The sequence below is a fragment of the Phaethon lepturus genome, unplaced genomic scaffold (genome assembly GCF_000687285.1).
Source record: "Phaethon lepturus isolate BGI_N335 unplaced genomic scaffold, ASM68728v1 scaffold9331, whole genome shotgun sequence".
NCBI lineage: Eukaryota > Metazoa > Chordata > Aves > Phaethontiformes > Phaethontidae > Phaethon > Phaethon lepturus.
Genome location: NW_010519815.1, coordinates 10,475 through 24,707, shown reverse-complemented (window position 1 = coordinate 24,707; position 14,233 = coordinate 10,475). Strand labels below are relative to the sequence as shown.

General features: G+C 58.7%; 1 protein-coding gene across 1 annotated transcript in view; it reads left to right on the top strand.

Moving 5' to 3' along the window:
* Positions 1-1,877: 1,877 nt before the first annotated feature.
* ACACB (acetyl-CoA carboxylase beta) overlaps positions 1,878-14,233 on the top strand; it is a 21,744-nt gene continuing 9,388 nt past the window's right edge. Inside the window, exons 1-30 of the mRNA XM_010297163.1 lie at positions 1,878-2,009; positions 2,496-2,634; positions 2,917-3,026; positions 3,205-3,286; positions 4,036-4,134; positions 4,425-4,534; positions 4,764-4,874; positions 5,053-5,262; positions 5,521-5,691; positions 5,993-6,154; positions 6,393-6,556; positions 7,035-7,185; positions 7,266-7,369; positions 8,030-8,111; positions 8,629-8,774; positions 8,852-9,002; positions 9,155-9,289; positions 9,789-9,935; positions 10,072-10,260; positions 10,541-10,641; positions 10,726-10,814; positions 10,895-11,019; positions 11,438-11,551; positions 11,634-11,747; positions 12,148-12,237; positions 12,343-12,461; positions 12,717-12,854; positions 13,286-13,385; positions 13,476-13,583; positions 13,775-13,835. Of these exons, the coding sequence (XP_010295465.1) occupies positions 1,884-2,009; positions 2,496-2,634; positions 2,917-3,026; positions 3,205-3,286; positions 4,036-4,134; positions 4,425-4,534; positions 4,764-4,874; positions 5,053-5,262; positions 5,521-5,691; positions 5,993-6,154; positions 6,393-6,556; positions 7,035-7,185; positions 7,266-7,369; positions 8,030-8,111; positions 8,629-8,774; positions 8,852-9,002; positions 9,155-9,289; positions 9,789-9,935; positions 10,072-10,260; positions 10,541-10,641; positions 10,726-10,814; positions 10,895-11,019; positions 11,438-11,551; positions 11,634-11,747; positions 12,148-12,237; positions 12,343-12,461; positions 12,717-12,854; positions 13,286-13,385; positions 13,476-13,583; positions 13,775-13,835 (3,748 nt within the window). The 5' untranslated portion in view covers positions 1,878-1,883. The remainder of the gene's footprint in view (positions 2,010-2,495; positions 2,635-2,916; positions 3,027-3,204; positions 3,287-4,035; positions 4,135-4,424; positions 4,535-4,763; positions 4,875-5,052; positions 5,263-5,520; positions 5,692-5,992; positions 6,155-6,392; positions 6,557-7,034; positions 7,186-7,265; positions 7,370-8,029; positions 8,112-8,628; positions 8,775-8,851; positions 9,003-9,154; positions 9,290-9,788; positions 9,936-10,071; positions 10,261-10,540; positions 10,642-10,725; positions 10,815-10,894; positions 11,020-11,437; positions 11,552-11,633; positions 11,748-12,147; positions 12,238-12,342; positions 12,462-12,716; positions 12,855-13,285; positions 13,386-13,475; positions 13,584-13,774; positions 13,836-14,233) is intronic.

Below are 14,233 nucleotides of genomic sequence, written 5' to 3'. Positions count from 1 at the left end.
GAGCATGGTAAACCTGGCACCTCTTGGTGCAGCGCTCCAGCTACTGAGAAAATAATACCCTGAGTGTGCAGAGAGATCAGGACGTTTCCCAACCTCCCAGGGGGGTTCGGCACATTTCCCCTTAAAATAAATGTGCCAAGTGCTGCTTATGTGAAATCAGCTCATTCGGGGGGGGGCTGGTTCTTCTTCCTTTGCTTATTTATAGCACATCTGTGGAACAACAATCAGCAGTTCAAAATCTGGCTGAGTTGGGGGGCGGAATGTGAACCTAGTGACTAAAATAGAAAGCTGGTTAAAACTCTGGGCAGAGCCACAGGGAGGTCCCTGCCTGCCCACGATGGGCTGCTGGCGCTGCCAGACCTTCCTGCGCCAGCGACCGCCGTGTCAGGAGGTGGGAGGCACTTGTAGCCCTGCTGGGACCGGAGCCCCGCAGAGGGGCTGGGCTGGCCGGCCGCGGCGCAGCCCGCTCCAGCCTGCCCGCTTTGGCGATGCGGGATGGGGTGGGAAACGAGGAATAGACTCTGGAGGGCATGGAAATGCCTTCAGTGGAAAACCATGGTAGAGGTCATTGCAGGCTGTGCAAGAGCAAATTCCCAAGGCAGCTGCTGGGAGCAGCGCATCACGCTCTTTGCAAGGTTTCTTGCAGAGCACTCTTTGCTCCCCCTTTGGTCACCCTTGTAGGGGCACCTCCGGCTGCGCCCCTCGCAGACCTGGTGCTCGTGCCATGGGGTTTGGAGGCAGCAATCCTGCTTGCCTTGCACGGATGCCGTGCAGGCTGTGCAAGAGCAAATTCCCAAGGCAGCTGCTGGGAGCAGCGCATCACGCTCTTTGCAAGGTTTCTTGCAGAGCACTCTTTGCTCCCCCTTTGGTCACCCTTGTAGGGGCACCTCCGGCTGCGCCCCTCGCAGACCTGGTGCTCGTGCCATGGGGTTTGGAGGCAGCAATCCTGCTTGCCTTGCACGGATGCCGGTGATGGGATGCTCTGTGCTATCCCATGTACCCGTTGTTTCTCCTGCCACCCACACCACCCAGCTGGGCTGCTCTGGGCGTCCTCTGGGGACTTGGGGGATAGATACAACTATGCAATGGGGTTTGGTGTGAACTGGGAGCTGTGGGGGCTTCGCAGCAGACCTCAGTCACTGCAAAGGGGCATTTGTGCATGTAACATCCCTGGCAGTGGGAGGGAGGGTCCGCAGTCAGTGCTGCGTTTCGGCCCCCTGGGAGTCTCCCCATATTCCTTGGGCCTCGGAGCAGAGCGTGGTGCGTTTCCAGCTGCAGCCGGGCTGGGAGCCATTAGTGGCACAGAAGCAGGCATGGCCGTGCTGCGGTGGTAGCAGTGCTCGGGGCACAAGCATGTTTCTGAAAATCCTGAGCAGCTTTCTGCTCCCTGAAATGCAAACCCCAGGGGCTTTTGTCCAGCACAGCAGGGTCTCAGTGCAGCCCCTGTGGCTGCAAATCTGCTTGTCGCAGCATCCGAATCTATGTGGACCCTCAGCTGCTGGGGGGAGCGTTTTAATTGCAAAAGATGTTCTGTTCACCCCAAATTGCTTGCCCCATATAACTCAGCTGAAAACAGTTTTCCTCTGCGGCATTGCAGTGGGTGTTCAGTGTCCCTGAAGAGATCCCGGTGTGCTTCGGGGAGCTGGTAGCGAGGAAAGTGAATCCCCACGTTCCCTGCGTGTGTCAGCAGGGCGAACGATTTTATTGCTTTCCTGGGAAGAAGCCGCAGAGGGGGAACAGTTTGGTCTCCAGTGCCCGCTGCTGCAGGCTACCGGGCTCTCTGCAGATCTGACCCCCCAGGGAAGCCTGAGCCAGCAGCGGCACACGTTTGCTCGCGCAGCTGCGGGCTCGCTGACAGCTTTGCGTCCCGCCGCAGGCCTAGCATGTCCGGGCTGCAGCTGGCGAAGAGGGGCCGCGAGAACAGGAAGATGGATCTGCAACGGGACTTCACCGTCGCCTCGCCAGCAGAGTTCGTCACCCGCTTTGGGGGCAACCGCATCATCGAGAAGGTCTTTCCCCGCGTACCATTGCCTTGGTTCGGGTGGAGGGTCACCGCTTTTCATGGCAGCATCCTTGAGCATTGCCCAAGTCTCCCGCCCCCGCCAGGCTTGGACTGATGGCAGCCTGGGACGAGCTGCTCGTCCCCTGGCTTTACCCGTCCTCGTGGGCTGGGAGAGGGAGACTCTCCCAACGCTTGCAGGGGCTGCTTGCATGTGGCTTTGCATGGCAGGCACAAACAAAGGCCAAAGTCCTGTCCTTCGTTAGCCCAGTGCCAGGCATCAAAGCTGCTAAGGATGTACACATATGTACAACATTGTATGTACAGCATGTACAACTGGCTGCTGCAAAGCGGCCGTGTTAGCACGGCTGCCCTGCTCTGCTCACCGCCTGCGCCCAGCCCTCGCCTCCACGCTGCTGTCCCTCGGGGCCGTGCGCCCAGCCTCACGCCCCAGCAGCAAGGAGAGGTTTCAGCCTGATGCCCCATGTTCCCCCAGGTCCTCATTGCCAACAATGGCATCGCCGCTGTGAAGTGCATGCGCTCCATCCGCCGGTGGGCCTACGAGATGTTCCGAAATGAGCGTGCCATTCGGTTTGTGGTCATGGTCACCCCTGAAGACCTCAAGGCTAATGCAGGTAATTCCTAAATGCATCCCAATGAGGGAAGTTCCCCACCCTGAGGCTGAACCGGGGCAGCCCTTTCCTTCTCCCCACACTGCTGCCTGGGACGTGGGGGCCTCTGCACAGCTCGGGGTCACACACTTCCCTCCTGTGCAGCCAGATGCAGGAGTAAATAATTTCCTGCCCTTCCAGCCTCCCCAGGATGGAGGATTTGGGGAGGAGGTGCAAGGGGCAGCATGCGAGTGGGGTGCGGCTTGGGGGAACCAGCTCCCACCACCACCATGCCCTGTCTTGCAGAGTACATCAAAATGGCAGATCACTATGTGCCTGTCCCCGGGGGGGCCAACAACAACAACTACGCCAACGTGGAGCTGATCGTGGACATTTCCAAACGGATCCCAGTCCAGGTAGCAGCCGCTTGCAGGCTTCCCACCTCTTTGCCGAGGGAAGCGGATGGGGAAGAAGGGGCACTCAGAAATGGGGTGACGTCCCTCCATGCGGAGGAGCTGGGCACGATGCTGTGGGCGATGGGAGGACAGCAGCGTGGGGAGGTAATGGCTCACACTGCTCCTTCTTGTGCGCCAGGCGGTGTGGGCTGGCTGGGGACATGCCTCAGAAAACCCCAAGTTGCCAGAGCTGCTGCAGAAAAATGGGATAGCTTTCCTAGGTAAGACCTTACTGCCTTCCCTGTGCTGGAGGGAGCTGTGGGCATCAGGCTAGCATGTGCATGCATGCTCGCTCCCCAGGGACGGGGGAGGTTTGGACTGGATGTTAGGAAAAATCTCTTTACTGAAAGAATGGTCAAGCATTGGCACAGGCTGCCCAGGGAGGTGGTGGAATCACCATCACTGGAAGTGTTCAAAAAATATGTAGCTGTGGCACTTTGGGACACAGTTTAGTGGGCATGGTGGCATTGGGTTGATGGTTGGACTTGATGATCTTAAAGGTCTTTTCCAACCTTAATGATTCCGTGATTCTATTCTGTGATTCTATGACACTGTGCTGGGCAATGCCTGTTTCGTGTGTCGGGCATGCCTACCCTGCAGCGTTGCAGTCCCCAGGCTGGTTTCCCGGAGCTGTCCCAGGAATCCTGCTGTTTTCTGGGTTTTCCCTGTAATGCTGATGCAGCATTCACAGAGGAACATCGGGTGGGAGCAGACCTCGTGGGCTGCTCAGCCAGGGGACAGCCCAGGGCTTCCCCTTGGGGAAGGATCAAGCTCTGTCCTGAACTGGGCAGTGGGTTTGGGGCATTTCCCATGCCCTGACTTTTTGCAGAAGGGCTGATGGTACTGGCTCAGTGGGGAGCAGCTTTCCGCAGCATCCATGTGACAGGGACGGGACGGCTGGCCGGGCTGGCCCGGTCACCCTAGCTCACCCCAGCTCACCCCAGCTCACTCCTTCCCTCCCTGTTCGAAGGTCCTCCCAGTGATGCCATGTGGGCACTGGGGGACAAGGTTGCCTCCACCATCGTGGCTCAGACGGTCCAGATCCCCACGCTGCCATGGAGCGGGAGCGGTAAGCACCTCCTCCCCAGCCCCACACATCCTCCCCACTCCCCCATTTCTCTTGTCCCTGCCCCTCCTTCTCCCCCAAAGCAAGCATGGGGTTGGGGTCCCCAGCCTGGCTGGCCATAGAGTGGCTGCAGATGTCGGGGACCCCGTGGCAGCTGGTTCAGACAGGGAGTTTTGGAGATGGGGTGCACGGGCACAGGGGAAATGGCATGTGCTGCTGTGGGGTGCCCAGCTTGCCTGGGCACAGCCATCATGCCGCTCTGGCGGTGACCATAGCTCTGGCCGTGCCCACAGGTCTGGTGGCCCAGTGGTCTGAGGAGGACCAGAAGCATCAGCAGACAATCAGCATCCCTCTTGAGACGTATGCGCAGGGCTGCGTGAAGGACGTGGAGGAAGGTCTGGAGGTAAAGCTGAGCCCACAGGCAGCTGGTTGTCTCTTGGCCACCATTATTTCTCTTTGGAGCCCTTTTGGGCTCCCAGCACATGTGACAGCAGTTCATCCCTCTGAATGGACATGGCTCAGGGCAGTCCTGCTCAGGACTGCATGGGGCTGGGGCAGGGTGGGCAGTCGGGATGGTGGGTTGGAGTCCAGAGCGCTTCAGTCACCCCAGTCCTTGTCCTCTCCTCAGGTAGCCAAGAGGATCGGTCGGCTACCCGCTGATGATCAAGGCAGCAGAAGGCGGTGGGGGAAAAGGCATCCGACAGGTGGAGGCAGCGGAGGAATTTGGCACCTGCTTCCGGCAGGTGAGAGGTGCCCGGAACCTCCATCCCCATCCCTGTCCCATCCTGGGGCATGCAGCAGGGTCCTGCTCCCACCCTGGGCACTTTGTGCTGCCCACCTGGGCTCACCACAGGACCTGCCTCCATCCTGGGATGAAATCTGGGGGGTGATGCTGGAGCATGACCGTCTCCCCTGCTGCAGGTGCAGGCGGAGGCGCCTGGGTCCCCCATCTTCCTGATGAAGCTGGCGCAGCACGCGCGGCACCTGGAGGTGCAGGTGCTGGCCGATGAATATGGCAACGCCATCTCCCTCTTCGGCCGTGACTGCTCCATTCAGCGTCGGCACCAGAAGATCATTGAGGAGGCACCCACCACAATTGCGGCGCCTGCCGTCATCGAGGTGATGGAGCAGGTGGGTGGCCCCAGTCTTTGGGCAGCATGGGGTTTTAGTGAGAAACCAGTCTGTTCTTTGCTGGGTTTATTGCGGTTTTTGGCACCTGAGGCTCCTAAGGAAGGGAGGGACCCCCGGAGCCGAGTGGGGAGCCCCAGCCCTGCTTCTCTCCTTGGATCCATGCAAGGACACTGCTGCTGTTTTGCTTGGGACACCCTGACTCCGCTGTGGTGAACAGAGGGTCATTACTCCCCGTGGCGGTTTCGCCCTCTGCTGCAGTGCGCGGTCCGCCTGGCCCAGATGGTGGGCTACGTGAGCACGGGCACCGTTGAGTACCTCTACAGCGAGGACGGGAGCTTCCACTTCCTCGAGCTGAACCCACGCCTGCAGGTGGAGCACCCTTGCACAGAGATGATCGCGGACGTGAACCTCCCTGCTGCCCAGCTGCAGGTACCTGACCGCACATGGGCGACCTTGAGAGCCGTGTTAGATGAAACAATTTTGCAATTTAGGGAGAAGGGCTAGGCTGGAGCCTGGCAGAGGGAAGCTCTCCCATACACCAGTGTGTAGGGTGCAGGCAGAAGCAAGGTAGCATCCCTGCTTCACCTGCAGGTTGGCAGGAGCAGCTGCCTGCAGCATGGTGCCTCTTCCCCTTGCTTTTAATTCATACCATTTGTCGATGTCTCCCAGTTGTAATTTTAATGCTGAAGTCTTGTTCCAGCAGCTAAAGTCCTCCTTGTTACTCGTGCAGATTGCAATGGGCATCCCCTTGCACAGGATAAAAGACATCCGGGTGCTGTACGGGGAGAGCCCCTGGGGCGATACGCTCATCTGCTTCCACAGCCCCACCAACACCCCCGTGCCCAGGGGCCATGTCATCGCTGCCCGGATCACCAGCGAGAACCCTGAGGAGGTGAGCTGAGGGGGACGGGCTCGTGCAGTGGCCCCACGCCTGGGGACGGGGGTGACCCCGCCGCTCATGGGATTGAACTGGGCACAATCCTCCCCAGCCAGACAGTGCTTGTGGGCATTCAACCTGTGGGATCGGTGAGATCCACGTGCAGACCGATGGCACAGGGGTTCCCCTTCCGTTTGTGCTGCATGAGTCTCAAACTTGGTTTCGCCATGTCTTCTGCTCTGTCTTCGCTCAGGGTTTTAAGCCCAGCTCGGGGACGGTGCAGGAGCTGAACTTCCGCAGCAGCAAGAATGTCTGGGGGTACTTCAGCGTGGCGGCAGCCGGGGGGCTGCATGAGTTTGCTGATTCCCAGTTTGGACACTGCTTCTCATGGGGAGAGAACCGGGAGGAGGCCATCTCGTGAGTGTGGTGGGACAGGGTGGAGAGCGGGTGTTCTTGGAAAGACTCACAGTGGGTGCATGAGCTGGGAAAACTGGCTTTTATCTCAGAGGACCAGAATGGTGCCGCTGTGCTGAGCGGCTTGCGCGTGCTGCAGAGACTGTCTGGCCACAGCCAAAGTTTTCAGGCTGCGGTGGTGCTACAGCCCCAGTTCATCAACCTGATCCTTAAAGACATGTTGTAGTGATCCGCTAAGCATGTGCTTAGTGCAAGTGAGCAGCAATGTTCATTCAGTAATTGAGCAATATGTAACGAGTCTGTCTTCGGTATTTAAGTGTTTTATTAAGTCAGTGCTGACTGTGGGGCTGTTTCATCCAGGCATGAGGGCACCCAGGGCTCGGGAGCTCATCGCTCCAGTCCCTGTGGTTCCCCAGTTTCCTCTGCTGAAAGCCAAGTGCCGCCTCGTCAGTCGTTAATGGTGGGTTTTGCTCCCTGAAAGGAACATGGTGGTTGCCCTGAAAGAGCTGTCCATCCGCGGGGATTTCCGGACCACGGTGGAGTATCTGATTAAGCTGCTGGAGACGGAGAGCTTCCAGAACAATGAGATAGACACCAGCTGGCTGGACCACCTGATCGCCGAGAAAGTGCAGGTGGGGGAGACCGGCCCCCCAGGGATCACTGCTCCCCTTCTAGTGTGAGACCCAAACCCTGTTGGTTTTGCCCCCCACAGGCAGAGAAGCCGGACACGATGCTGGGTGTTGTCTGCGGTGCCCTGAACGTCGCGGATGCCGCCTTCAGGACGTGCATGACCGACTTCTTGCACTCGCTGGAGAGGTGCGGAGCAGGGGCTGCCCGACGGGGGCTCGGCCGTGTGACGGGCACAGGAGTCAGGGGGATCGCATGTCCTAACGGGCCGCTCCTGGCAGCCTGTGCGGCTCCTGCAAGCATGGAGACCTGAGCTTTTCTCTCTCAGGGCCACCTTCCTTCCCTCTTTTGCTGCAAAAGCTTTGCAAATCTGGAGGCAGAGCCCATGGCACTGCAACAGACGGGAAATGAGGGTGTCTGCTGTGACTCACAGCTCTGGCTTCTTGGCTATTGCTTTGTCTGGAGAGCGGAAAAAGTTTCACATGGTTGGGAAAACAGGTTTCAAGGAAAAGCAGCTTCGCTGAATGCAGCCTGCTTTTGTTTTTGCACTTGAATGTCAAGGTTATTCCTCCAGCCTTGGAGGACGCCCAGGTCTCTCCCCTGCACCCTTATCTGAGCGTGTTTCGCCAGTGTCTGGCCTGCCTCCAGATGCATTTTTACAAGGCGCTCACGTGGGTCATTTAAAGCAGATGTCTGTCCCCTCCGGTCACCTTCGTGCCATCCCCCAGGCGGCTCGGAGCCCGCAGGGCCCAACGCCAGCAGCACCGCTGACATCTCGCACACTTGGCTACCTGCCGACGCGCAAGGCAAGAAACGCTTGTGGTGCTTGACCCGTCCGTTGTGTTTCAGGGGGCAGGTGCTGCCAGCAGCCTCCTTGCTGAACATTGTCGACGTGGAGCTCATCTATGAGGGTGTGAAGTACGTTCTCCAGGTGAGGGCTGGGCTGTGCTCCTCCCAAACCAGGACTTCTCACGGGGAGTGGAACGTGTGCTCCTGTCCTGAAGGAGAAAGATGTAATAAACACAAGGTTGTCCTTTAAAAATGTGCAACATAAAAATGAGGTTAATAACCTCATTTTAACTAGATGGACATTTTCGTGCATCCTGTTGCCTTGAGTTTAATAAAGGACCTCCTTTTCTTGCTTTTAAACCCAATTAGTTGAACTTCATGCAAAAACTCCCTACTCACAATGAAAGCAGCAGGTGAGCCATGAGTTAAACCAGCTCTGGGCTGCGTTTGAACCACTCTTTGGTGCAGCCTGAGGTCGCTGCCTCCCGCCCTTCCCGGCACAGCCCCGTCCCGTGGCAGCATGCTGCTCCTGCACCGGCCCTTGCACCAAGCGTGGGGAGATGCTCATCACCCCCCACCATTACCACCAGCCCCCAGAAAGGCCGTTGCACGCGTTTTGGGGGGTTGCACTGAGGGCTCCCCCCGGCCGCTGCCCGCAGGTTGCCCGCCAGTCCCTGACGACGTACGTCATCATCATGAACCGCACTCACATAGAGATAGACGTGCACCGGCTGAACGACGGCGGGCTGCTGCTCTCCTATGACGGCAACAGCTACACCACCTACATGAAGGAGGAGATCGACAGGTACCTCCCCACTGGGCCCCCACCAGCCTTGCCCGCTGACCGGCAGCGGGTTCGTGAGACCTTTCCCTCTCCTTCAGATACCGGATCACCATTGGCAACAAAACCTGCGACTTCGAGAAGGAGAAGGACCCGACGGTGCTACGCTCGCCCTCCGCGGGGAAGCTGCTCCAGTACACGGTGGATGATGGTGGCCACGTAGCGGAGGGGAACGTTTTTGCAGAGATTGAGGTGGGTTTTGCAGAAGAATCCAGAGGAGATCTCTTCCTGCAGTGCTGGTGGATGGCAAAGATGAAACCCAGCAACACTGCTGCGACGTTCGAGGCGCTCTGCGGTGTGCGGGCGCTGCTCGCTCAGTGACCGTTTCACCCATCCTCGCCCAGGTGATGAAGATCATCATGACGCTGGCAGTGGAGGAGGCCGGGCGGGTGCACTACGTCAAGCGGCCGGGCGCGCTGCTGGAGGCAGGCTGCGTCATAGCCCGGCTCGAGCTGGATGATCCCACCAAAGTGAAGGCCGTGAGTCTGCCAGGGCCGGCCGCGCTGCCTGTCCCCTCCTGTCTGCTCCCAAGCGGCATCCCGCGGGGCATCGGGGACGCTCGCTGGGGGACAGAATGGAGGAGCTGCCCTGACTGGGGCATCAGCAGGGATGTGTCCCCGTGCTGGCACAGCGTGGCACTCGCATGGCCGTGCCACATCACGCTGCCAGCTGCTGCTCCACGTGCCATGGCGTTGCTCTGCATAAGCGTCCCATGCACGCTTACTTAGCGTGCAGAAGCTCACGTGCAAGTTTTTAGGGTATCTATAGCACTCTGTGTAAATCCCCAGTTTTTCTGCATTTTTTTCATGATGGGGCACTGGCAGAGACACGAAGCTGAATGGTAGGAGCTTCCTCTGTATCTAACTGAAAGCAGATGCTGGAGGGGTTGTGCTGGTTTCTCTGGGGCAGCTGCAGCTCTCGTGGGGCACCGTCCCATGTGGGCAAGGACCCAGGCCAGCCCACCTCCTCTCTCTTCAGGCGCAGCCATTCACAGGGGGGCTCCCAGCCCAGCAGACCCTCCCCATCACTGGTGAGAAGCAGCACCAGGTTCTCCGCAACGTCCTGGACAATCTCACCAATGTCATGAACGGGTACTGCCTGCCTGAGCCATACTTCAGCACCAAGGTGGGTGTTGGGGGCAAAGGTGGTCCAGGGATCCTGCCCTGTTGCCTTGTGTTTGCCATCGTGGCAAGACAGGCAGCACCGGTGGGTGCAGGCAGTGCTGGTGGGTGCAGGCAGCACCAGCTTCTGCTCCCCACAGGTGAAGGAGTGGGTGGCGCAGCTGATGAAGACCCTGCGGGACCCCTCCCTGCCCCTCCTGGAGCTGCAGGAGATCATGACGAGCATTTCGGGAAGAATCCCTCTGTCCGTGGAGAAGTCGATCCGGAAGGTGATGGCGCAGTACGCCAGCAACATCACCTCCGTGCTCTGCCGCTTCCCCAGCCAGCAGGTGAGCGGCGCGGGGGCTGCGCTCCCCAGCTTGGCCTTCGCTTCCTTTTTCCTGGAGCTCCTTAGGAGTTTCTGCCTGAATTTATCCTGCCACTAGATATTACAAAAAATGAAATGAGTGAGAGAAACATTTGTGGTTTTATGCTTGTGTTTTTATATTTGTGTTTTTATATTCGTGTTTCTACATTTATTTGTCACTTTGCATTTTTCACTTGGGAGGGGGGAAAAAGCAAACGAGGCTGGCCCCGACCTGCACCAGACCCTGTGACTTCTCCCCGCAGATCGCCAACGTGCTGGACACCCATGCGGCCACACTGCAGAGGAAGGCTGAGCGGGAGGTCTTCTTCATGAACACGCAGACCGTGGTGCAGCTGGTGCAGAGGTGAGCCCCGTACTGACCGTGCCCCCCACCAGCTCCCCCACCACCGCCATCTCCTCGCAGCAGGCTGGGCTCTCTGCTCCCCAGGTACCGCAGCGGCATCCGGGGCTACATGAAGGCAGTGGTGCTGGACCTGCTGAGACGCTACCTGCAAGTGGAGACCCAGTTCCAGCATGGTGAGGGCTCAGGGGCTCTCTGGAGGGGTCTGTGGGGCTCTCTGGGGGCTCTGTGGGGCTCACCGTGCTCTGCCCCGCAGCTCACTACGACAAGTGCGTCATCAGCCTGCGGGAGCAGTGCAAACCCGACATGACCCCCGTGCTGGAGAGCATCTTCTCTCATGCTCAGGTGGCAAAGAAGAACCTGCTGGTGACCATGTTAATCGTGAGTACAGCCCATGTGCCCCAAGACACCAGAAGTAAAGGCTGGCAGCAGGGAAAAGCCCGAAGTCGAGGCGAGCTCTGCATCGCTGTGAGACGGGACGTGGCTGTGGGTTTCTGTCACAGCACTGTGCTTTTCCCTTGAAAGTGAGCAGACACCTGAGAAACCACTTTTCTGCTCCTCTGTTTAATGTATCCCCAGAGTTTGGATTTTGCATTCAGGTGTCCATTCCTGCCTCGTTAGGACGGGCTTTACCTCCCCTCTGTAGCATTGCATTGCTGCCCTTCGTTCAAAGAGCAGCGTTTTGCCCATTTTAGCACCTCGGGTCTCGTCCCCGTTGCCCGTGCAGGGCTGGGGTGCGGGATGAAGCCATCCCGCAGCGAGGGGCCTGAGCTGAGCCATGGTGGTGCGTGCCCTGCAGGACCAGCTGTGCGGCCGTGACCCCACGCTGACGGATGAGCTGATGGCCATCCTCCACGAGCTGACGCAGCTCAGCAAGACCGAACACTCCAAAGTGGCGCTGAGAGCACGGCAGGTCAGCGAGCGCCGTGCCGTGCCGTCCCCATCCCTGTCCCTGTCCCCGTCGCCCGCGCTCCCAGCTGCCTCTCCCCTCGCAGGTGCTCATCGCCTCTCACCTGCCCTCCTACGAGCTGCGACACAACCAGGTGGAGTCCATCTTCCTCTCTGCTATCGACATGTACGGGCACGAGTACTGCCCTGAAAACCTGAAGGTTGGGAATCACGCGATTTTCCGCAGAGGGAATTTGGCTTTCGGGTGGCTTTGGTGAGGAGGTCTGGCTGCAAGTGGCTTAGCCTTAAAAATAGCCAAAAAAGCAAGCAAAGCCTTGCTGCGGTGTCGGTGCCTGCGTGGAGCAGAGGAGGGATGCACCCCATTGCTGCCAGTCCCCATCCCCTGCTCCTCACCCAATTTGGCAGGGGACTGGCATATGGATCCACGTCTGGGTCTGACGGCATCCCCATGGTGGGCTGGGTGTCCCCTGGCACCCTGATGGCCAGTCCTGCACAGCCCCACACTGAGAGATCCCTCTGGAACGTGCCTCCCCCATCCTGTGATGGGGCGAGAGGATCCCACTTCATCCTGCCCTAAAGTTTCCTTTCTCCTCCCCCCAGAAACTGATCCTCTCGGAAACCACCATCTTTGACGTGCTTCCCACCTTCTTCTACCACACCAACCAGGTGGTGCGCATGGCGGCACTGGAGGTGAGGGCTGGGGTGCTGCGAGGGGCACGCGAACCCTGGGGGGTGGCCTGGATGTGTGTGGTGGGAGCAGGGGCACGGCGGTACCTCCTGCCGTCCCCGTCCCAGGTGTACGTGCGGCGCGGGTACATCGCCTACGAGCTGAACAGCCTGCAGCACCGGCAGCTCTTGGACGGCACCTGCCTGGTGGAGTTCCAGTTCATGCTGCCATCCTCCCACCCAAATAGGTATGGGGGCCCCCACATGCCTGGCCCGCTCCCCTGGCCACGGTCCTTTTTGCAAAGCTGTTGGTTTTGTATTGTCTCCCCCCTGCAAAATGTGGGGACCCTCAGAGGGAGCTGCCCACCACGCTCTGCCTTTGCCAGTGGAGCAGGATGCGCACTCTCCGGGTCAGGGTCCCACGTGGGACCTGCGTGGTCCCTGTTGGACCCAGGAGCAGCGCCTCTGCCCACGGCTGATGGCTGCCTTGCTCCCCCGTGCAGGATGTCTGTCCCCGTCAGCATCTCCAACCCCGACCTGGCCCGGCACAGCACTGAGCTCTTCATGGACAGTGGCTTTTCTCCCCTGAGCCAGCGGATGGGAGCTATGGTGGCCTTCGACAGATTCGAGGACTTCACGAGGTGGGGGTGCAGGGACGTGCCTGGCCGGTTGTACACATGCCTTTTGGATGCCGCTGCAGTTGTTAGAGAGCAAAAGAGGGTGGAAAAACCAAAGCTGGTGGCAGCTGGGCAGTGCTGGGAGCAGATCCAGTTCCTCCCACAGGCAGAGGTTGGGACTGAGTGGTATTTTCAGTACAACAGTTACCTGGTGGGGACATGATATGTCATTTGGGGACATACAGAGCCTGGGGGGAGCTTGCCTGGCATGGGTTAAGCATGTTAACACAGCAGTGCTTGGAGCTGCTGGTGGAGCCCGGCTGAGCCAGCATGTGCCCCCGGAGCGCTGCAGTGGTACCTGCGTCCTTGCCACAGTGGGTTCCTGGTGCTGTCCCCTTGGGCAGGGGGTGGGCATGACGTGCTGACTTGTCACTTCATCCTCGCCATTTGGGCAGGAACTTTGATGAAGTGATCTCATGCTTCGCCGACCCGCCTTCGGAGAGCATGCTCTTCAGCGAGGCACGAGCCACCATCTACGAGGAGGACGATGCCAAGGTGGGCACGATGCCGTTGCTGTCCCCCCGGGTGGTGCCGGGGTAGCAGTGGTGCTGCTGGTCAGGGTTGACTGGCAAGTTTTTTTGCCAGAATGTCCGTGAGGAGCCGATCCACATCCTCAACATTGCACTCCGCTGGGCTGACCACATGGAAGATGAGATGCTGGTGCCCATCTTCAGAGCCTTTGCCCAGTCCAAGGTCTGTCTCTGGGGCTGGACCCCCTTTTTGCAGATCCTGCAAGGCAGGCACCGTACCCCAAGGTGCTGCCTCATCTCCACGCGGTGTTCCCCAAAGTGCTGCACCCTGCAGCAGCTGCTTGGGTTTTGTTTGCTCCCTCGGTGGAGGTGTTTAACCTTTCGTGACTGGTGGAGTCTTCTGTTTCCGTGTAGAAAAATGTCCTTGTTGACTGTGGTCTGCGGAGAATCACGTTTCTCATTGTCCAGCAGGTGAGTGCAGACTGAGCCGCCAACAGGCAGAGTGGCTTTAGACACATCATGTTTCTGCCTCCCTAAAACACCTAGAAACATCTATAAGTGCCTTATAGACATAGCATTGAGTGATGGATGTACCTACTGTGCACCAGGAGCTGGGAATTAGTTAATGAGGGATTCAATGAGTGATTTATCTCCTGTCTTATCCTTCATCCTGCTAATGTCTCCAGTAACATGTGATTCCTGCGCGGCTGCTCTATAGCTTTAAGCTGCCTTTAAAAGTTACTGATTACTCTCGGCTCTTTTCCTTTTGGGGGGAGGAGGTAGCCTGCAAGGTTTTTTCTTCTTAATGAATTCACTGAAACTCAGAAAAATCCTCTGTGTGCAAGGATTACTCACATTGTCCTCTCTCTCCCC